The following is an 18145-nucleotide window of genomic DNA, read 5'->3' on the forward strand; positions in this document are numbered from 1 at the left end:
ATACCTCATGGACTAAGGCACCAAGGGGATGCTGGGGGCACTTGAAATCCAATCCAGAGGGCTGGGCTGATGTCAATGCCTGTGGCTAATCTCGTTAGTGGTTAGCTAATGATAATATTTGTTAACTAATTCTTGTTAAATGAACTAGACTCATTTCTGGGCTGCTCTTAATGAATGTAGCAAGCTGGCTCAGGGAAATTCAAACCCACTTCCTGGGGTTGCCTAGGTCCTGCTCTCCCCCGCGCTTGGCTTTTGGGTTGCTAACCAGAGAGAGGCAGGAGTGCAAAGGGCCCTGCTGCCCTGCCACAGGCTGGGAGGGAAAGGATGGTGCCTGCTGGAAGGAGTCTGTGGCAGGGGCAGATGCAGTCGGAAGCAGAAGGCCGGGTACCCCCGTGGGAGATGACTTGAGGTTGTGTGTGTAGCGGAGCAAAGTCCTGGCCCTTGTTGCCTCTCCCAGAGTCTGTACTTGGAGAACACCAGTTTCACAGCTGGTGGGCCCGGCCTTTGCTGCCAAGCCGCGTTAGGCTCAGCAGGTGTGTTGTTCTCAACAGGCTTTGTCCAGCCTGTTGGGAGCAGGCTGGTGCTGGGAATCTGCACTGCACGTTCATCACCAAAGAAAATCCATATCTACAAGGTAAAATCAAGGAACTGGACAGAGGTCAGGGGGTGTCCTGTGCGCAGGCAATTCCCTGGAGATGGGGCAGGCCTGCCCCAGCCGGGCTGTGTGGGAAGAGTCCTGCCCCAGCTGCTTGCTCCTGCCCTCGCCATGGAATGACTACTGGGGGCTGACTTAAGTCTTCAATGTGACCAAATTGAAAGCAGAACTGACCCTCCTCCCGCCCCCCGCCCTGCTTCTGGCCAGGGGCAGCTCAGCCCTCCCTGCGTTGCTGGTCTGTGCTTTTCCCGAGGGGGAGTAAGGGTGTGCAGCCCCTGCAGCTGGGGCCCTGTGCACTCACCTCGGGCCTGGAAGTGACCCGCTGGAAGCTGCCCAGGCCCGGGAAGGGTATTAATGGATGTCTGGTGCCTTCTTCCTGAAAACAAACCGATGCCCATCTGGCAGGGGCCATGACAGACTGACTCACTGGGCAGGGAAAGTCCCTGTGGCTTTACAGGGCTGGCGCCCACGCTCAGGCTAGCTGCAGGGTTACCAGCTAGTGGGGGCTCCCCACCCTGCCCAGGGTGCCAGACTAAGCACAGACCCACTGACCGGAGCCCAGGGCTTGGAAGGCAGGGCCCGGACCCACAGTGAGTGTTGGGGGTGGGGGGAGTGAGGTTTGGTGGGCATAGGCCTGGGAAGGGAGGGTTGGGGGGGAGCAGATCCCGGTGGTGGGGAGGGAGGCTTTGGGAAGGGGCCAGAGCCCAGTGGTGGGGAGGGAGGGTTGGGCAGGGGCCAGTAGAGTGGATGTCGGGGAGGCGGTGGCTGGAGGATAGCTGGCCCAGCCAGTAAGCCTTGGAGTGAGGTGGGAGAAGCAATTTCCTGGCAATCCTCTGCAACCTCTTGCCCGTGACTGCATCTGGACTGTGTTCTGAGACCGCAGGGGGCAGCGCCCAGGCAGGCCCCAGCATAGATGCAGGGGAGCCCCCAGGGCTTCACAACCGGCCTCCCCCATTCTCTGCGGGGGGAGATGCTGCTCCAGGCGCAGGGCCCCAGGGCAGTGGGGAGGACATCCTGCCTGCACTGCCTCTGCTCCCGCAGGCTGATGCTCTGGCACTGGGAGCGATGGGAGAGGGGCTGTTGGGGGAAAGCTGTGGGGTCCAGCCAGCTGGGGGTGGTGTTAAGTGCACAGGGCACCCAGGGCACAACTGGCAGGTGCTTGGGGAGCAGGGCCCTGGGCTGAGTGGACAGAGCTCCTTGTGTGTGGGGGCGAGAGGGGACCACAGGAGGGAACAGGAAACACCTGGAGGTGCTTAGTGTTTTATTGGTGAAGACATAGAAGTTCTAGGTCAGAAACAAGCTGAAAATCTCCCTCTAGAAGCTCCAGGAAACACATGACAAAAACATATAGAAAACAGAACGACCCACCCCCCCAATGGCAATGGTGCCAGTGCAGGAGCAGGGGCTAGACATAATATGGCAGCTGAAGAAACAGCTCGCTGTGTTTTTAACCACACATGTTCTTTTAAAATGTCCATTATGCAAAATGAAGATGACACCCAAGCATGGTCTATATGCCAGCATCTACAGGGCGCCAACGGAACAGACAGTAGTAGCAACTGACTCTATATACACAACATTCATAAACCCACATTCAGCTTGTCTGCATAGCCTTGTAGGATCTCCACTAGGACTGGTAAAAGTATATTTTATGGTAAACAAATGACTGGCAGGGAGTGGAAGGCCTGGGGAAGGAGACACTTACAGGAATGCTGTTCAGAATTAAGGTAGAGGGAAGGTTTTACGTGGAATAGAACAGTCTACAGCGTCGACCATATTTACAGCGAGGGAGGAGTTTCTTTTGATCCCATACACAGCTACTCACTGACTTGGTTTCACGTGTGAGTTCCACTTTTGAAAACCTTTCCCATGCCCTAAAACTCTTCCAAGCTACGTTGTTTATGGACGCGGAACACCAGGGCGTTGCTAGCTAGGGACAGAGTTCTCTGCGATATGTTAGTGGTTACACTTACTGCGTTTATTTCATTAGAGGGATGAACACTGGGCCAGTAAGTAGTAAATGACTTTTCAGCTGGTAGTGTCTGCAGTGGGAAAGAGCAGCTGGCCCCTCCTTGACCTACTGAACAGCTCACGTTAAGGAAGAAGGTTCTTAAATTCACAAGAGGAGAGACGGAATATAGATCGCCTAATGCTTTGCTATATCCCCTTTCTTGAGGATGATTTGCCTTTGCCAGGGGGCTAGTTTTGTTTCATCATACCCAAGAGTCCTTAGTTTTTCTGACTGCGCTTTCTCCTTCTCCTCTTCCTCTCGCTTCAATTTTTCTTGCTCTTTTCTGTTTAGAAACAAAACAAACATGAGGGTGTTGGTTGCAAAGCTCAGTTGCCTGACACTGAACGGGTCGGTGTGGAGCGAGGGTATAAGCAAAGCGCACAAGGCTGCTCTGCTTGGCCCTGCCGGGGTACAAAGGCCTGGCCAGAAGTGAACGTACTACATTCTTAGGCTACTTGAGAAGTAAATGGAGAAGCAGGACTCACCGTTTTTGCTCTCTGTGAAAACAAGGAGAAAGAAAATACAATTAGCTCCCAACAGCACAGCTATTGGGCAGCCACCATCATGGCCCAGCTCAGGGACACCTCACCTTTCCTCTTCCATCTTCTTGCGCAGGATCTCTCGCCTCCAGGCTGGCATGGTGGCCAAGCGAGCTGCTTCTTCCTTCTCCTGTAAGACAGTAAAAGGCATTAAGGAGGCCAGTGAGCAGAGCTGGAGGGGGGGGCAGCAGGGACAGGAGTGCTAGGCGGGAGCACACGTCTCACCTACCAGCCCTATGGAGCTGGACCAGCGCAAGCAGCGAAGAGGGGAGACGGCAGGTCGATCAGGCAGGGCTGCCAAAGGGGGAAGGGGAATTCTGTGGCGCTCAGGTGGCTGTGTGGCCTCTGGGGGAGTGTTGACCCAAGAGGCTGCGGGCAAAGGCTGAGGTGCTAAGGGCAGAGGAGAACCCTGAGGACACGTGGAAGGTTACAAAGAACGGGCCATTGCCCCCAAGAAAGGAGAGTGTGCAGCTCACCCCAGGGAACAGAGCAATGGAGCGCATGGTACCACCATTGCTCCGATGCAGCAAGCCCTGAGCAGGGAGTGGCTGTGGCTAGAGTCAGACAGCTCTGGGAGGGCCAGCACCCTCACCTGGCCATAAGTCAGCAGAACTCTCCTCAGCTGAGCGGCTTGGCTGGAGAGGAGGGACCCTTGGGTAGCTCCTGGTAGCAGGGCAGTTATACAAGGGGCAGGAGCTCAATGCTCCACTTGTGCTGAAGGGCTGAAATTCCCAGGAGACTTTGTGCTGAGGAGGGCATGGGCTCCGCAGTCAGCAGAGGTTGCTGCCTAGAAGGAGCTGGAGGGTTGTTTGTACCAGCGCTGCCCTGCCTAGACCCTGCCTAAGAGCAAAGTAGAAATGGCACCGCATGGCGGGGCAGACACATGCCCTGCTTCTGGCTAGCTACACACCGGGCTTCTCTGCTGGCTGGGCACGCCACATGGGCCTTTTCGCAAATAATCGCTCCAGTGTTCCTCGCATGCTCTCCATTGCTGTGTCCGCAGCCCCTCCGTCCAGCTTGCTAGGACAGTTCTCAGGCTCAGAAGGGGGCCTCTCTCAGGACCACGGCAGGGGACGGATTGTGTGACTCAGTGAACTCGCACCAGAGAACGAGCAGTGGAAGATTGCGGCAGGCCGGCTGATGGCTGATCCCAGCACTGCTTGGCAGGGAGCTCACGCATGACCATGACCAAACTGGTCCAGCATAAGCAGTAGCCAGTGCAAGGTCCCCCGTGCTGTCCCCAGTACTCTGCCTCACCCTGCCCTGGAGAGCCCCTTGGAGACGGGAGAGGTTAGTTCAGCATCCTCCCTCTGGTGGCTTTGCCCACTAGTGCTAGCCCAGGGGATGCTATTTTAGTGTTTCATGAGGGAATGGGACTAAAAGCACCAGCCTCCCCTGAGCCATCAAAGTGACAGCCAACAGGACCGTCTTTCAGCCTTTACTTCCAGAGCTAGATTTCAACGGGCAGGGCTGGGCCTGCTCTCCATCCCAGCAGTGTGATCGCAGAGTAACTTCACAGGATGGGCTCCTGGCCCTTACGCCTCAGTCTTCAGCCAAGCGTAACGATGGGCAACCAGGATGGGACCTAGTGTGGGGGGCAGAGGCCTATGTCCCTGCAGCCGATCACTGATCCTCCAACCCAGCCACTCCCCTCAGACTGAAAGAATGAACCAGGTCTGGTGTGGGACAAGCACATTTGGCTACAGACAGACAGCTTGACCAACGGCTCTGGGACAGTCTGACAGCAACACAGGCTACCCCAGAGCTCTTGGGCAGGATTAACGCCACGTGGGACATCCAGGTGAGGTTACGTGTCCTGACTAATCAACAGCGGCACACAGCAGAGGCAGCACGTGTGGAGTGAGCAAACCTTCCCGTAACTCCCCCTTTCCCAGGTTGCTTGATGGCTTCTGAGGAGCCAGTTCTCTAGCTTTGTAAAGAGATGCACGCAGGACCCGTCCCTCGCCACTGAGTGCCTCTGCTTTCATGTGCAGCAGGGGGAGACGAGGCCATGAGCTCTGGCCTGCACTAGCTCCTGCTTCCCGGGCAGTGTTGGGGCTGTGCCCTGGCGGGACCTTCAGTAGCACAGCTCTGCTGCTGTCTAACGCCTGGCTTGGTTACAAAGAGCGACTCTCACAGGCTAGCTAAGAGTCTGTCAGCCCCTCTTGGTCGGTGCGTCCCATGGGAGCGAGCGCTTGGACCATTCCTGGCTTGTGCTGGGGATGCTGGGAGAACAGCTCTCGTGTCACAACGGGTTTTGGAACCCGGCATGGCAATAGACCAGGGCGTGAAATGTGACGATGATGGAGTTAGAGTCCAATACATCCTGCCCTGCCTGCTCAGAGCTGGGGGCAGCATTCAGTCTGGTTCTGATTTCATCTGTGTGTCTCCATGAGATGGGGCCCAACCCTGCCACCACCGAAACCACTGGCAGCAGGGCGTTTCCCCACACCCCAAGCTTGGCCCACTCCTCCCTGCTGTCTAGCTTGATTACTGGCCCATGGAAGCTTGAACCCTCAGGGCTACAGGTGGGAGCTCCAACAGCCCAGTGTTAGCAGAAGTGAGGCTTGTCAGACACAGGGCTGCCCGCACAATCTCCCATTAGCTGGACCAAGCCATGCTCTCGGCACCAAGCCTACCTGCTGCTCGACAGTGCAAGAGTGACGGCCTGCAGGGCTTTCCTGCTGCTGGAAAAAGGCAGGGGTGCAGGGATGCAGGCTTGCCTTGGCACACCTACAGCTACACCCCCCCACCCTTTTCGGCCTGTTTTGATGCTGCGGGAGCCACGCTGGGCGCTGGGCATTGGGCTTCAGGCCACATTCACCAGGTCAAATATGCAGCTGGTGAGAGAGCTTACTGGCCCCATGCCTTGGGTGTTTGCAGGACACTGGGCTTGCAGCAGCCAGTGCCCCAGAGCAAGGTGTCGAGGGCACCAAATCCCATTGAAACAGCCTCGACACTCCCTTCTGAGCGCAGAGAGCTTTATTCTTTCAGCGTCACAAGCAGTGTTAGGGAAGATGCAAAGTGCACACACACACACCCTTCCTGCATTGTAAAGCAAACCTCATGTCCAAATGTCTATACAGTAAACACTCTGGTCCTATCTCCATTCCAAGCAATGCACATTCCACTAGGGCAAGCAACAGACTTGGGAATCTTCAAAGAACAGCGTGGGCCAAGTGGTCTGTAGTTTGAAAGCACACAGCATCAAAGGGAATTCTCCACACGGCTTTAGCATGCTACAGAATTGCTAATCTGGTTGCAGAACCATGCACAGTGAGACCAATTAGTACAGCACTCAGCCTGTGCTCAGTATGGACCCAGGATACTGTGGTGCGTTCCTCCACCTCACCAGAGGAAGGATGGAGCTGCTCATACCAGGTCCTACTCCCAAATAACTGGGTCCCCCGCTACAGGAAACATTTAGCTAAAGAAGTGTCTGTAAAATGCAGAAAACTGGAGACAGCTTGTGTCACTGTACATTTGTCAGGGATTAGCTCTTCCTCCAGCTAATACAGGACTACCACAAATGTACACTCTGCTTGAGAGGAAAATCCATGGACCACCACCTACAGAAACCGCAACAGCCACAGCTTCATGGGACACCTGGTTACAGCTGCACCTTGGTCAGTTCAGCCAGCAGGGAGCATCGGCTACGCAAGAAGCTTCACTTGAGAAAGAAGATGAGACTGTCCATGTAGGGAAATCAGGATTCAACAAAACAACACAGACTCTGGGACTAATCCTGCCGTCTTCATGCAAGCCAAACTGCCATTGAGGTCACTGGCGCTGCTGAAGCCCATGGGAGTTCTGCCTGAGTAACAACGGCAGGATTGGGGCCGCTCTGATGCTACTTACATGAACATTAAATTGTTTCTATTCAGAGTCCCTAGATTGCACAGTAGAATCCTGTACTGAGTGCAGCCAGGGAATATGTGCTTCTTTTTTTTGTTTTATAGCGCTTCACCTAGGCATCATATAAAATGATTACAGGTCTCTCTCCCAAGGTTTGTCTTGGTCTCAGACAGCTGTTGGAGCTCAGTTCATCTTGGAAATATAGTGGGTCCCTTAAGTAATTAACTTAGCCAAAGCAGCCCTTGTCAAGTACTCTGGTGCCGGCGCACGTTTGATTGTCCTTTGCTGTCCCTGGAGCTGCTTCTCAGCCAGCAATTGCCTCTATGAGATGGCCCAACAGCCCTTCTCAAAGATAATGCAATTGCCTTTCCCTGCGACTTGTGAGCCATGTGGGGCGAGGGTGCGGATGCCCCCGCCTGCTTCTAACACAGTGTATGCTGGGCACCGCTTGGAGAGAGCTCAGATATCAAACATCTCTGCCTCTTTCTCTTTCCAGAAGGAGAAGCTACGGTCTATATAGCGACAAATGTCCTCATTGCTGAACTCGCCTAGCTCGGAGACCAGCTGGATGGAGCTCTCCCTGCTCTTAGGGGCAGGGGCTAGGCCCAGTTCATCGGGCGCTGATGCGGGCTGTGGGACATCACTGACTAAGCTCTGGGAGGATTCCTGATGGAACAGCTGTGGAGGCTGGGTTCCTGCTGAGAGCTCAGTTTCCACTGCGGCCTCTTGCTCTGGCTCCAGGCTGTCCCCAAAGAACTCCTGTTTGAGATCTTCGAAGCCATCCAGCCAGTCCCGCTTCCCTGCCTCAATCTCCTCCATCACCACCTTGTGGAACTGGCGGATGAGCTCCCAGCTGTGGCTGCCCAGCCGGTCAAACATCTCGTAGCACAGAAGGTGCCGGAACTTCCTCTCTTTGTGGCTCATGCTCATCTCCAGGAGCTGGAAGTAGCCCAGCATGAAGAGGTCCAGCGTCAGGCTGTCGTACTCCACTGGGGAGCCACAGACGTGCGGCAGGAAGTGCTCAGGCCAGTACAACATGTTGGTGCGGCTCAGACGGCAGATCTGCCGCATCGGGACCTGGCTGATGATGCTTCTCCAGTGGGCGATTAGCTTCCCCACCACCTGCCTTTGCTTCATGAAGTATAAGAGCTGGTCATCCTCGCTGGGTTTCTTCCCAGTCGCCATGGGGCCTGGGGCGCTGCTATATGCCTTGGGCTCCTTGCTGAATTCTGAGTCAAGCCTTTCAGCGAGACCCATTTTCCTCTTGGGGTGAGTGTGGCTAACTGACTCGGTGAACGTCCACTTCTTCCAGTGCTCCAGGAAGAGGTAGATGATCCTCTCCTTCCGCATGTCAATGTAATCCTGCACGCAGCTCAGCTCCGTCTGCACGGGGAGGCTTCTGGTCAGGTGGTCGGGGCTGAACAGGGCCTCCCCGAAAGGCTCTGTGACTGCACTCTGTGCCTCTGTGTCCCTGGAGGGCCAGGGCCCTGCTTTGCAGTAGGGCAAGGAAGCGTGCTCTAGTGTACTGGGACGCTCTATGCCATCCGCTGCAGCATCTTTGCTTAGGGCATTGAACAGATCGCTGCTCGTTACATAATCCTCCTCCAGGATGGGCTCTCGACTGTAGCTATATGGCATGGTTCCCACAGGCAGGGACCTCTTCCGCTTGTACACCCTGCTGGACACAGCCTCCGGCAGCTGGCACAGCATGTGCAACTCATAATTGGCCTTCAGGTTCCTCACCGACACACCATATTGCATGATCTCCTTCTCCACCTCCTCCCGAGTGCAGCTGAAGGACTGAGATCGCCCGATGTTAGCAGGGCCCTCTTTTAGTGCTGGTGCCTCGGGCAAGGTGCTTGCAGCCTGGCCCGTGTGCTCGGACGTGTTGGGGCTCACCATGTCTGCCAGGTTGACTGCTTTACCCCCAAGCATAGCCAGGAGGATGGCCATGCTCTTTAGGAGAGTGGAGATCTTGCTGCACCAGGTCGGGAGGTCATCGGCTCGGCCTTGCATGTGCTTGGTGTTTGCTGTGAAATGCTCCTTTGCCAAGGCGGCAGAGAGCGGCAGGAGCTGCTGCATTTCATGCTCTAGCTGTTCCAGCTCCGTCTCCACCTTCTGAACTTTGTGCATCACTTGGAGGCTCTCGATTTGCTTCTCAATGCGGATTATGTCCTCCTCAGTCATCAGCTGCCCGAAGGGTCCCAGAATGCCATTGTGTGCATGGGAATACCTCCAGCCTTCATGACTGTAGTAACTCCAGGTCCCAAGCTAAGGCAAGGGGAAAAAACATCTTCCTCAGGACAGAGCTCCACATGGCCCTTTCTCTGCACACGCTCTGGACTTTACATGTCCTTAGTGGTGTAATGGCAATGGACAGGCTGGAAATACTGAGCGCAAGGAGAGGGCAGGAGAGTGCAGACAAAGGCAGACAATACAAAGCAAGTGGAGTGAGGCAATGAGGCTGGAGGAGAGAGCCTCATTGTTTGCATCGCGCACGCTCTGCTGGAGAGAGAACTTCGCTAAGAATATGTATTTGCCAGTCCCTGATCGAAGGATACAGCAGCAGATGCTTCCAGGAACCACTCACTCATTACACCACTGAATGACCATGTAAGACATTTAAACCTGCAGTATCATCTCCATATGAAATGGGAGAGTTGAGGGGTTTGGTTTTGTTTAGAAACCTCCCCTGGGTCCTCCTTTTAAAGTAGAAAATGGCAACTCTGTTCCAATGGCCAGCTTGGGCGATCATTTGTTTGGATGGAGTGGGCACCCTCAACCAGCTGTTAATAGCTGATACGTGATGGCGTTTTCAGCTCAAGCGACAGGCATAGCTCATAGTCGATAGCCCCACGTGTGCTAAATACTGCAGTTCAAATGCATTTCAGAGTTGACCAGAGCACTGCAAAGAGCTCAGACTCATGCAGAATGGTTCAATTCATGCAGAACTCTCCACAGCACACACAAAAGTCTTAGTGGGTCAAACGTTTCTGAAGGGAAGCCAAGTCCTCTGTGTGACCAAGGCACACACTGCACATCCAGAAGGAAAATAATTGGGGACTGGGCTTCGGCCGTAACAAACTGCGTCTAAAAGAAAATCCAAGCCCAGAAAACAACGGGAGAAATAAGACTTTTCAAGCTGAGAGCTCCAGTAATTCCTCTGCACCCCCAAATCACTGACTATTAGGGTCACTTTCTAACGGCACTGAGATGGCCTGGGTGAAGGGATTGCACAACGGCAGGCTTTTATGGTAGGTTTTAATGGGGGCTTATGCATTTCTTTAGACTTAATCCTCCACCAAGTCTTGATGGTTGCCTCTCCCATAATGCACTTTGGCGGCTGGGAGGGATGAGGGGGTTTTCCTCTACCTGTCCTGGAGACCCAAATCCTGCCCTGTGCAGCCCGGCTGGCCAAGGCTCACTGGTTCCTTGTTCCCCGTCCCCCTTTCTGAGCCGCCGGGTCCAACCCAAGGGCGGTTAGAGTGGCTGCCTCAGGCCCGTCTCATGGCCTTGGCTCCCTCACAGCACACGGCAGGGGACGGTCACAGCACACCACACTGCAGCACTTGGAGGGCACCCTCCCTCTTACCTTGCGCTTTTCCTCTTCCTCTTCCTGAATCTTCATCTGCAGCTTCCGCACCATCACCTGCCTCTTCCACTCAGGGATGGGCCGTCCCTGCTCGTCGTGGGTGGGGATCAGGGCCTCGATGTCCAGCTGGCTGGGCTGCACCAAGGCCATGAGCGGCGAGTTGCCGTTGATGACCGGCTCGGCAGAGCTGGTGGCCCTGAGGACAGAGGCTGAGTCGGGCGTGGTTGGTGGGGTCAGCGTCCTCGTGAGGGGCAGGGAGGAAGCTGCAGTCTCTAGCTGGATGGCAGAAAGATAGAGCTTTAGTTCAGGGCGTGGTGTGACATGAGGGAGATGCTATGGGAGAAGGCACTCGCTCAGAGAGAAGCTACCCAGGACCCCTCTGCCCCATGCTGGCAGTGCTTAATTTGTGCCAGGCCTTGCTGGGGCTGAGTTCCGGCACCTCCGGGCCGGACAGTTCAGAGCCCAGCACTTCCAGGCCTGGCAGTTCAGAGCCCCGGCACATCCGGGCCTGGCAGTTCAGAGCCCAGCACCTCTGGGCCGGGCAGTTCAGAGCCCCGGCGCCCCAGGGTCTGGGCAGTTCAGAGCCCCGGCACCTCTGGGCCAGGCAGTTCAGAACCTGGCACTTCCGGGCCTGGCAGTTCAGAGCCCGGCACCTCCGGGCCTGGCAGTTCAGAGCCCAGCACCTCTGGGCCGGGCAGTTCAGAGCCCAGCACCTCTGGGCCGGGCAGTTCAGAGCCCCGGCGCCCCGGGGTCTGGGCAGTTCAGAGCCCCGGCACCTCTGGGCCAGGCAGTTCAGAACCTGGCACTTCCGGGCCTGGCAGTGCAGAGCCCCGGCACATCCGGGCCTGGCAGTTCAGAGCCCGGCACCTCTGGGCCTGGTGCATAGGTTATGAAAGATAAAATATGCTTGAGTCCCAGCACCCCTATCATTGCAAAGTAAGTCTTGTGTGTGGGACATTTTGTGCTGGGGAGCCCAGCCCCATAAGCCATGGGGACCGAGACCCTTCCTCCAGGTGTCTGAGCCATTTCGGAGAAGGGCTGAGCTTTGCCATTCTCCTCCCCTCGCCCAGCATCTGTTGTATGGGCTTTGGGGCAGCGCTTGCCTCTCACTAGGTGCTTGTACAGTGCCTGGCACTGCTGATCCTGGGGCCTTGGAGTGCAGCGTGAGACACAGAACTGAATTCGACAGGAGGGCTCAACACAGCCCAGGGAAAGGAGCCTCTTTCCTGTCAGACCCATTGAACCTGTACAGGTGGGAGCCTCACAGTAGCCCTGCCTCTGGGGGGCCAAGCTGGCTCTGGGGTGCTTTGGGGACTCCCCACCCCAGCGGTCCCTAGGAGGGCTGGTGCCCGTGTTTGGACAGCTGCTCATGGCTGGGCTGAGCCCGCCTTCATTGCTAGTGCTCTGCAGGGGGACAGTGGCTGGCGGCATCCCTGGGGGGAAGGTTACATTGACTCCTGGCCAGAGTGCTCTGTGGGGAGCGGGCTCAGGGGTTGCAGGGGGAAGGCCTACCATTGCCTGGGTTTTAGTGCTGGAGTACACAGCCCGTCCAGGGATGATCGCGGCCCACGTCTCTCCAGGGCTCCATGGGCCCCTGGGATTACTGGGAGCAGCGGCTGTCTCCTGTGGAAAGTGCCCCTCCCGCCTGGGCTCCCAGCCCTCGGCCCCCCTTCCCGGCAGCTCCCTGCTTACAGCACAAAGCGGATCATGCTAAATTTTGCTGAGGATTCCAGCTTGTTGTGACAATTGCAGCCAATCAAATTTGCCGCACTTAATTAAAAAGTTAATCTTGTTCCTAACCCAGCTCCCTCCCCCCCGGCAGAGACAATTGGCTGAGCAAGGCCCGAGTGGAGCGGGGCCAGGCAGTCACCTACATTGGCCCCCGTCGGGCCGCTGCCTGAGAAGACAGTGGTGAGGCCTTTGCTCTGCGGAGTTGGCTTGAGGCTCTTCCCAGCCTTGATCTCTGCCAGCAGCTCGGAGTTGTCACCGGTTGGGGACATCATATTGAACGACTTGGAACCTGGCAGGAGGAAGAGGGGATGTGGTGAGGAGACTCACAGGAAACTCACCCCAGGCCTGGCCCCCCAGAGCCCTGAGCCAGGGGATGTGGCCTCAAACTGCACCTTGGAGCTCAGCAGCTTCGGGCCACTTTGAACTGGGGGAGAGTCAGGGGCCCTGTGGGCAGCTTCTCTGCAGGCCTGCTGCTGTGGCTGAGCTCCCCTGCAGCAGGATGGGGGAGAGGCATTGCCCATGCAGGCAGCTCCCAAGCACCTGAGGCATTCGAGGTCAAAACCCACCCTGAAAGTGAGAGGCGGTGGGCGTAGGTCCCAGAGCACAGAGCTGCTGCATTCTGCCTGCTGATGGACTGCAGGGGCCGGCTTGCAACAGCTGAGGCCGGGTGACACGGGGGCGGCCCATCTGGAAGAACTAGGTACAGCCCTCAGCCAGAATCAACTGGGAGGGAAGTCGCTCTCTGATCCATCTGAAATCACCTGGGGAACCTGCCCACCCTGGACTCTGAACTTGGAGATGAATCTCCGTCTACTCTCAGCCAGCTCCTGCAGCTGCTTCCCTTCCACCTGCCTCTGGCTAAGCCTAGCGCCTAGTGCCAGCTGGGCCCAAGCTCCCCGCACCATGGATCTGAGGTGGTGCCAAGTGGGCTGTGGGGGGCAGAAGGCTCAGGAGTCTCAGGAGGGGGTTTGCTTTGCATGGGGGGTGGGCATGGCGAAGCCAGGCAGTGCCCTGCTGTCCCAGCATCATCCTGCTCTGGGGCCTAGGGCTCTTCTGGCCAAGTGGGGCGATGGTTCCCCCAACTGCCTCCTCACAATGTTACTGCCCCACACTGCAGACGACTCCCTGTTGCTCCGAAATGACCTCGAGCCCCAGCTGGGCCAGCCCCCAGGTGTGACCTCCGAACACTACCTTTGGGGTGGCTGGTTGGGGTATCCCTCCCCCCTCCCCAGGTATGAACAGGGGCTTGCTCATGAATGCCTTTCCTTGGCTGTCCCTAGTACCAACACACTGTCCCTTGGAAATGCAGCTGATTCTACTCCCAGTGCTACATCCAAATTACTCAGCAGACAAGAAAAATGAACTTTAAAAAGATGCTTACATGTAGTTAAAGCACAGCACAGCGGGGTCCTGATTCATGACTGGGCTCCCAAACACCACAACAATACAAATCATGCAAGATACAGCTTAATTTGCTAACATCTCTACAGCACTCGGGGCTCTCGGAGCACCCCGCCCCCAGAGGGCTATCCACAGGGGCAAAATCCCCTCTCGCCCTAGCTAAATCCTAGCTTCCTGGACCCAAAACAAGCGCTGCCCCAGACAGTTACTGGGCGGGAAGGGCCCTCACTGCTGTACACTGGACTCAGTGCCTGGAAGTCTACAAGCCTTTCAAATATCAGAAAACACAAAGCAGGAAGCCAGGCGGCACCGCCTCCTCCAGGGTCCAAAATCCACCGAGTCGCCAACGGACTGAGTGGGGAAAGAGCAAATTAATGGAAGGAGCTGGCTGGTTGCTGCCGTTAGGACCCAGAGTTCTTTCTGTGCCTCATGCGCTAATCCTACAGAGCCCACGGAAACACCAGCATCTCCACCGGTGCAGCACCCTCCAGCCTGCTCAGCAGATCTGCACACCCTGGAAATCGTTCGACAGCCCTGCTGCCTTTGTGGTGGCAGGATTGCCCTGTCCTGACCAGTCACTTCTGAAACAAAGCCTCAACAGTAACTCTGCAGCCAACGTTAAAGACGTACTGGCTAAGAATAAAACTGAGCACACTCACGTGGGAAGTCAGGAAATGGATGCAGCCAAGGCAGCCCGGTTCCTAATAGCCCCACGAGCACTGAGCTGTGCTAGCAGGTTGGCTCAGTGAGGGGCTTCTCCTTTGCCAGCAGCGCTGCTGTGCCACTAAGCCCATGCCACGCGCCCAATCCCTCACTGCCAACCCCATACTTGCCTTCCATGTGTGAAGCAACAGTCAGGTAAAGTTAAGAAGGGATAAAGCCGGCAGCTGTGGGGTCAGAACAAGGTCAGCCAGGTAAGCCCAAATTTCTAGTGCTCTTGAGCTTCACTGAGCAGTGAAATCCAGTCTGAGCACGGCCCTGCCAGGGCCAGGCTAGCCCAGAGGAGAGCAGGGCCACCTGATGCCTGAAGATGCCTGTCCGGTCGGTTGCTGGCGGTCTCTACAGAGCTACTTTCCCCTTCCTGTGTGCAGTCAGCCCCCACAAAGCAAACCTGCAGCACACATGGGAGATGAGTTTGCCCTGTTTCTATAGGATGTTCTGATCATCTAACGTATCAGCAGTACCAGGTCCCACTGCTCTTGCAGGCAAAGCATTAGATACAGCTGAATTAGCTAACATCTCTACAGCACTTGGAAGCACTAGTATTCTGTGCGAGCTCGGAATTCTTGCAGCTCTTTGCAGAGACTTGCCCTGTTTTGCTTTGTCTACAGCGATGCATGTTATGCAGCCCCAATGCTCCAGTCCAGCCACCAGCTCGAGAAAACTTGCCGGCCCTTTTACCCACCATAGGTCCTGTGCCATGTGAGTGGCGTTTCCTAATGAGGCGGTATATTGCAAGGCGGCAGAGTGCTTCCCCTGCTGTCCTTCTGCCAGAGCGAACGAATGGGCTGAAGCGCTTTTCCTTTTTGGCTGAGGCTGCGCAAGGGGACAAAAGGCTGTTTGGCATTAATGGCCCACTTGGGAAAATGAATCGTCGTTAAGCGTCTGCTGTGCCCCCCAAATCCTCCTGGATTCAGTGGTAATAAGACCAAGCTTTGAATGGCTGCCAAATTGTAAACAGTAATAAGCTGTTGATGGCAAAAGACATGATGGTATTCACGTGTCCAGCTAATGCCGGCCATATGAACATGCACAAAGGCCCCACTGTGCAGTCTGCAAGGGATTCGTCTTAGCACTTTCAGGGGTTTCCTAAGGAGCCAGGACCCGAACTAGCCCAGATGTTGCTGCTCTTCTTGATGCAGCTCAGCATGTGAGAGCTGCGCCAGGCACCACCGTCAGATTCACATACTGACCGCGCTGGCTGCACTGAGCTCCCTGCCCTGGGGCCAGCTGTTACTTTGCAATGGCAATAAAAGGGACAGTCACGCTTATTTCCTCACCTGCCAGGCTGACCCTGCCGCCATCAAAGGCACTGGCACAGTGCCTGCACTGCAACAGGACCTGGATTGTGGCCCCGTGCTGCTACCAGCGTCCAAACTACCGAGGCTGACGGCGCATACAGGGAGCAGTTTTCCCTGGGTGTTAATGGCAGTTTTACCACTGATTTCAAGGGGCGCAGAGTTGGGCTAAACCCAACCCTGCCTGTCCCTCCTAAGGGTGTGCATGTCCATCCTGCTCGCTCTCAGCCGGGGGTTGGCTTGACGTGTTTGAATGGTGCAAATACTTGTGTTTGGCTAAAACAAACCATGTCCCCTGCCATTTACTCCCGTCCCACCTATGGACCCTTCCTGGGCCTGGCTAGCTCAGGGGAAGGGGATTCGTATAAACTCTCAGTGTGGGGCCAAGGTGACTGCCTGGCCCATTCAGGTTGGACATGGGACAGTGAGTGCTCAGTTCAGAGCTCACCTCCCTGCCCTCAGAGATGGGATGTGCAGACATATTGCAAAGGGGTCCTGCAGGCCCATTGCAAACATCCGTGGAGCAGGTCTGCTCTGCCCTGGGGCGCCCGCAACCTGTGCAGCCCTAGAGGAGTGTTAAACTGTGGAGTGTGGTGGGGAGACCCTCACAACAAGGCCGAGTCAATTAGCACAACTGGGGCCCCTGTTGGGGTGCACACAGCATGGGCCCTGCAGCCTCCTCCTCGCACCTTGCCAGGGTGGGGACTGGGTCGGGGGGGCCAGGTGCTCTGCACACCCCTGGCTGCCCCCGTCCTGCTGCCCCAGCCAATGCTGCCAACCACCGAGTGCCCCCACTGCAGACTGTTACTTTGGAAAGGGAGCATGGTGGTGCAGCCCAGGGTAATGGTGGGGGAGAACAGAGCCAACCCCGCCACACTCCTGTGTCACCTGGGGAGGGACCAGCTTCCACCAGCGTCCGGACCCCAAGTCCCACCCGGGCGGCAAGGAGCCAGTCTCTGCGCAGCACACAGTAAGCTTGTTAGCCAGCCAAAGGGAGTTTAATAAACACGGGTCTTGCCAACCCCACAGCTCCCAGGCATCGGAGACCCCAGAAACCCTCCTGCCCCAGAGCACTGCTGCACCAGCCGGCTCCTGCTTGACGAATGTCCATGCTGCTTTCGACATGTCATTTGCTTTCCCTGGATGTGTCAGCACCCTGACCTCGCTCAGCCTGGCAGCACATCACTTCAGCCAGTGCAGAGTTAGAGCCAGCAGTCCCCACCATGGCCAGCCAGGGCCTGCACCTTCCCGAAGTGATAAAACAGCAGCTCCTGGGACACAGCGACCAGCCCCCACCCACCACAAAGCAGGACAGATTAACCAGCCTGTGCACGGTCACCCACTGCCAAAAAACCACGCAAATGATCTCTCCTAGCAACCCCAGGCCTGCCTCTGTGAGTTGCTTTGGGTGTGTACGAGCCAAGTGCTGGCTGCATCGAGGGTTCTTCCCTCCAGGTGAGCCGCTCACTCGCCCCGAGGACAGCGATAGCAGCTGTGAATCAAAGCACGACTGACCCCCTCCGTGTGGTGCCCTGGAGCACCAGGCTGCTGTCACAACAGAGCAGCCTCTGGCACTAGGCAGGTATTTCCTCTTTGCTGCTGCTCCAGCTTTTTGGGGTCCCAGTCTTTCCTGGACCAACTGAACTCCCACAGCCAAGCCACTCTATGTGTGTGTGTGTGTGAGCCCACTGCCAGTGATGTGAACAGGGCATGCGCCTAACACACGCCTTGCACCTCTGAGCCCAGGCCGAAGCTGTGGGCTAGGAAGTAAATAGCCCCACCGCTGCTGATTAAACACAACTATTTTCATCTGGACTCCTGGGCCCAGTCCGACTAAGTCTCCTTGATGGAACCTGCCATGCCAGGGAGGGGGCTATGGTGGGAGTTGGACGGGACTTTCTCTGGCGCACTGCACAGCTGCTCATAGTAGCAAGGCTGGACACTTTAACGCCAACTCAGTGCCAATCAAGCCTAACATGGCATGAGCGTGTGTCTGTGTATATGGTGTGAGGGGTCCTGACCCTGCCTGTCTCCTGCTGGATGGCAGGGGGTTAGTCACCTGGTCCCCCAGAACAGAAAATATGGTATTACCAGGGGGCTTGTGGGACTAACAGCCTCACGGTAGGTGCAGTCCATTTCCCAAGGTGCTGAGGCCAGCTGCTCATGCCGGCATGGTTCTGTGGTGCACTGCCAGTTACCCTGTGTCACGGAGTCCCCGGGTGAGGCTCTGGAACTGCTCCCCACAAAGCCAGTCAGGACTTTGGGGAGCCTCCTCTCCCTTGGAGCAGACTTGTTCAGGGCAAGAAGCTCACACGGCTTCACCTCCTGGGTCTCTCCTTGGAG

The 18145-nt window shown here is 56.4% G+C and overlaps 2 protein-coding genes across 2 annotated transcripts in view; both read right to left on the reverse strand.

Moving 5' to 3' along the window:
• Positions 1-1399: 1399 nt before the first annotated feature.
• LOC116815428 (espin) overlaps positions 1400-18145 on the reverse strand; it is an 86737-nt gene continuing 69991 nt past the window's right edge. The window contains exons 11-15 of the mRNA XM_032763838.2: positions 12527-12672; positions 10653-10928; positions 3256-3335; positions 3152-3163; positions 1400-2949 (exon numbers count right to left, since the gene is read on the reverse strand). Coding sequence (XP_032619729.1) covers positions 2802-2949; positions 3152-3163; positions 3256-3335; positions 10653-10928; positions 12527-12672 — 662 coding nt within the window. The 3' untranslated portion in view covers positions 1400-2801. The remainder of the gene's footprint in view (positions 2950-3151; positions 3164-3255; positions 3336-10652; positions 10929-12526; positions 12673-18145) is intronic.
• LOC142045873 (espin-like protein) lies at positions 7520-9247 on the reverse strand. Its single transcript, XM_075060356.1, has one exon. The coding sequence runs from the start codon at positions 9245-9247 to the stop codon at positions 7520-7522; it is 1728 nt and encodes a 575-aa protein (XP_074916457.1).

Source organism: Chelonoidis abingdonii, chromosome 23, assembly GCF_003597395.2.
Source record: "Chelonoidis abingdonii isolate Lonesome George chromosome 23, CheloAbing_2.0, whole genome shotgun sequence".
NCBI lineage: Eukaryota > Metazoa > Chordata > Testudines > Testudinidae > Chelonoidis > Chelonoidis abingdonii.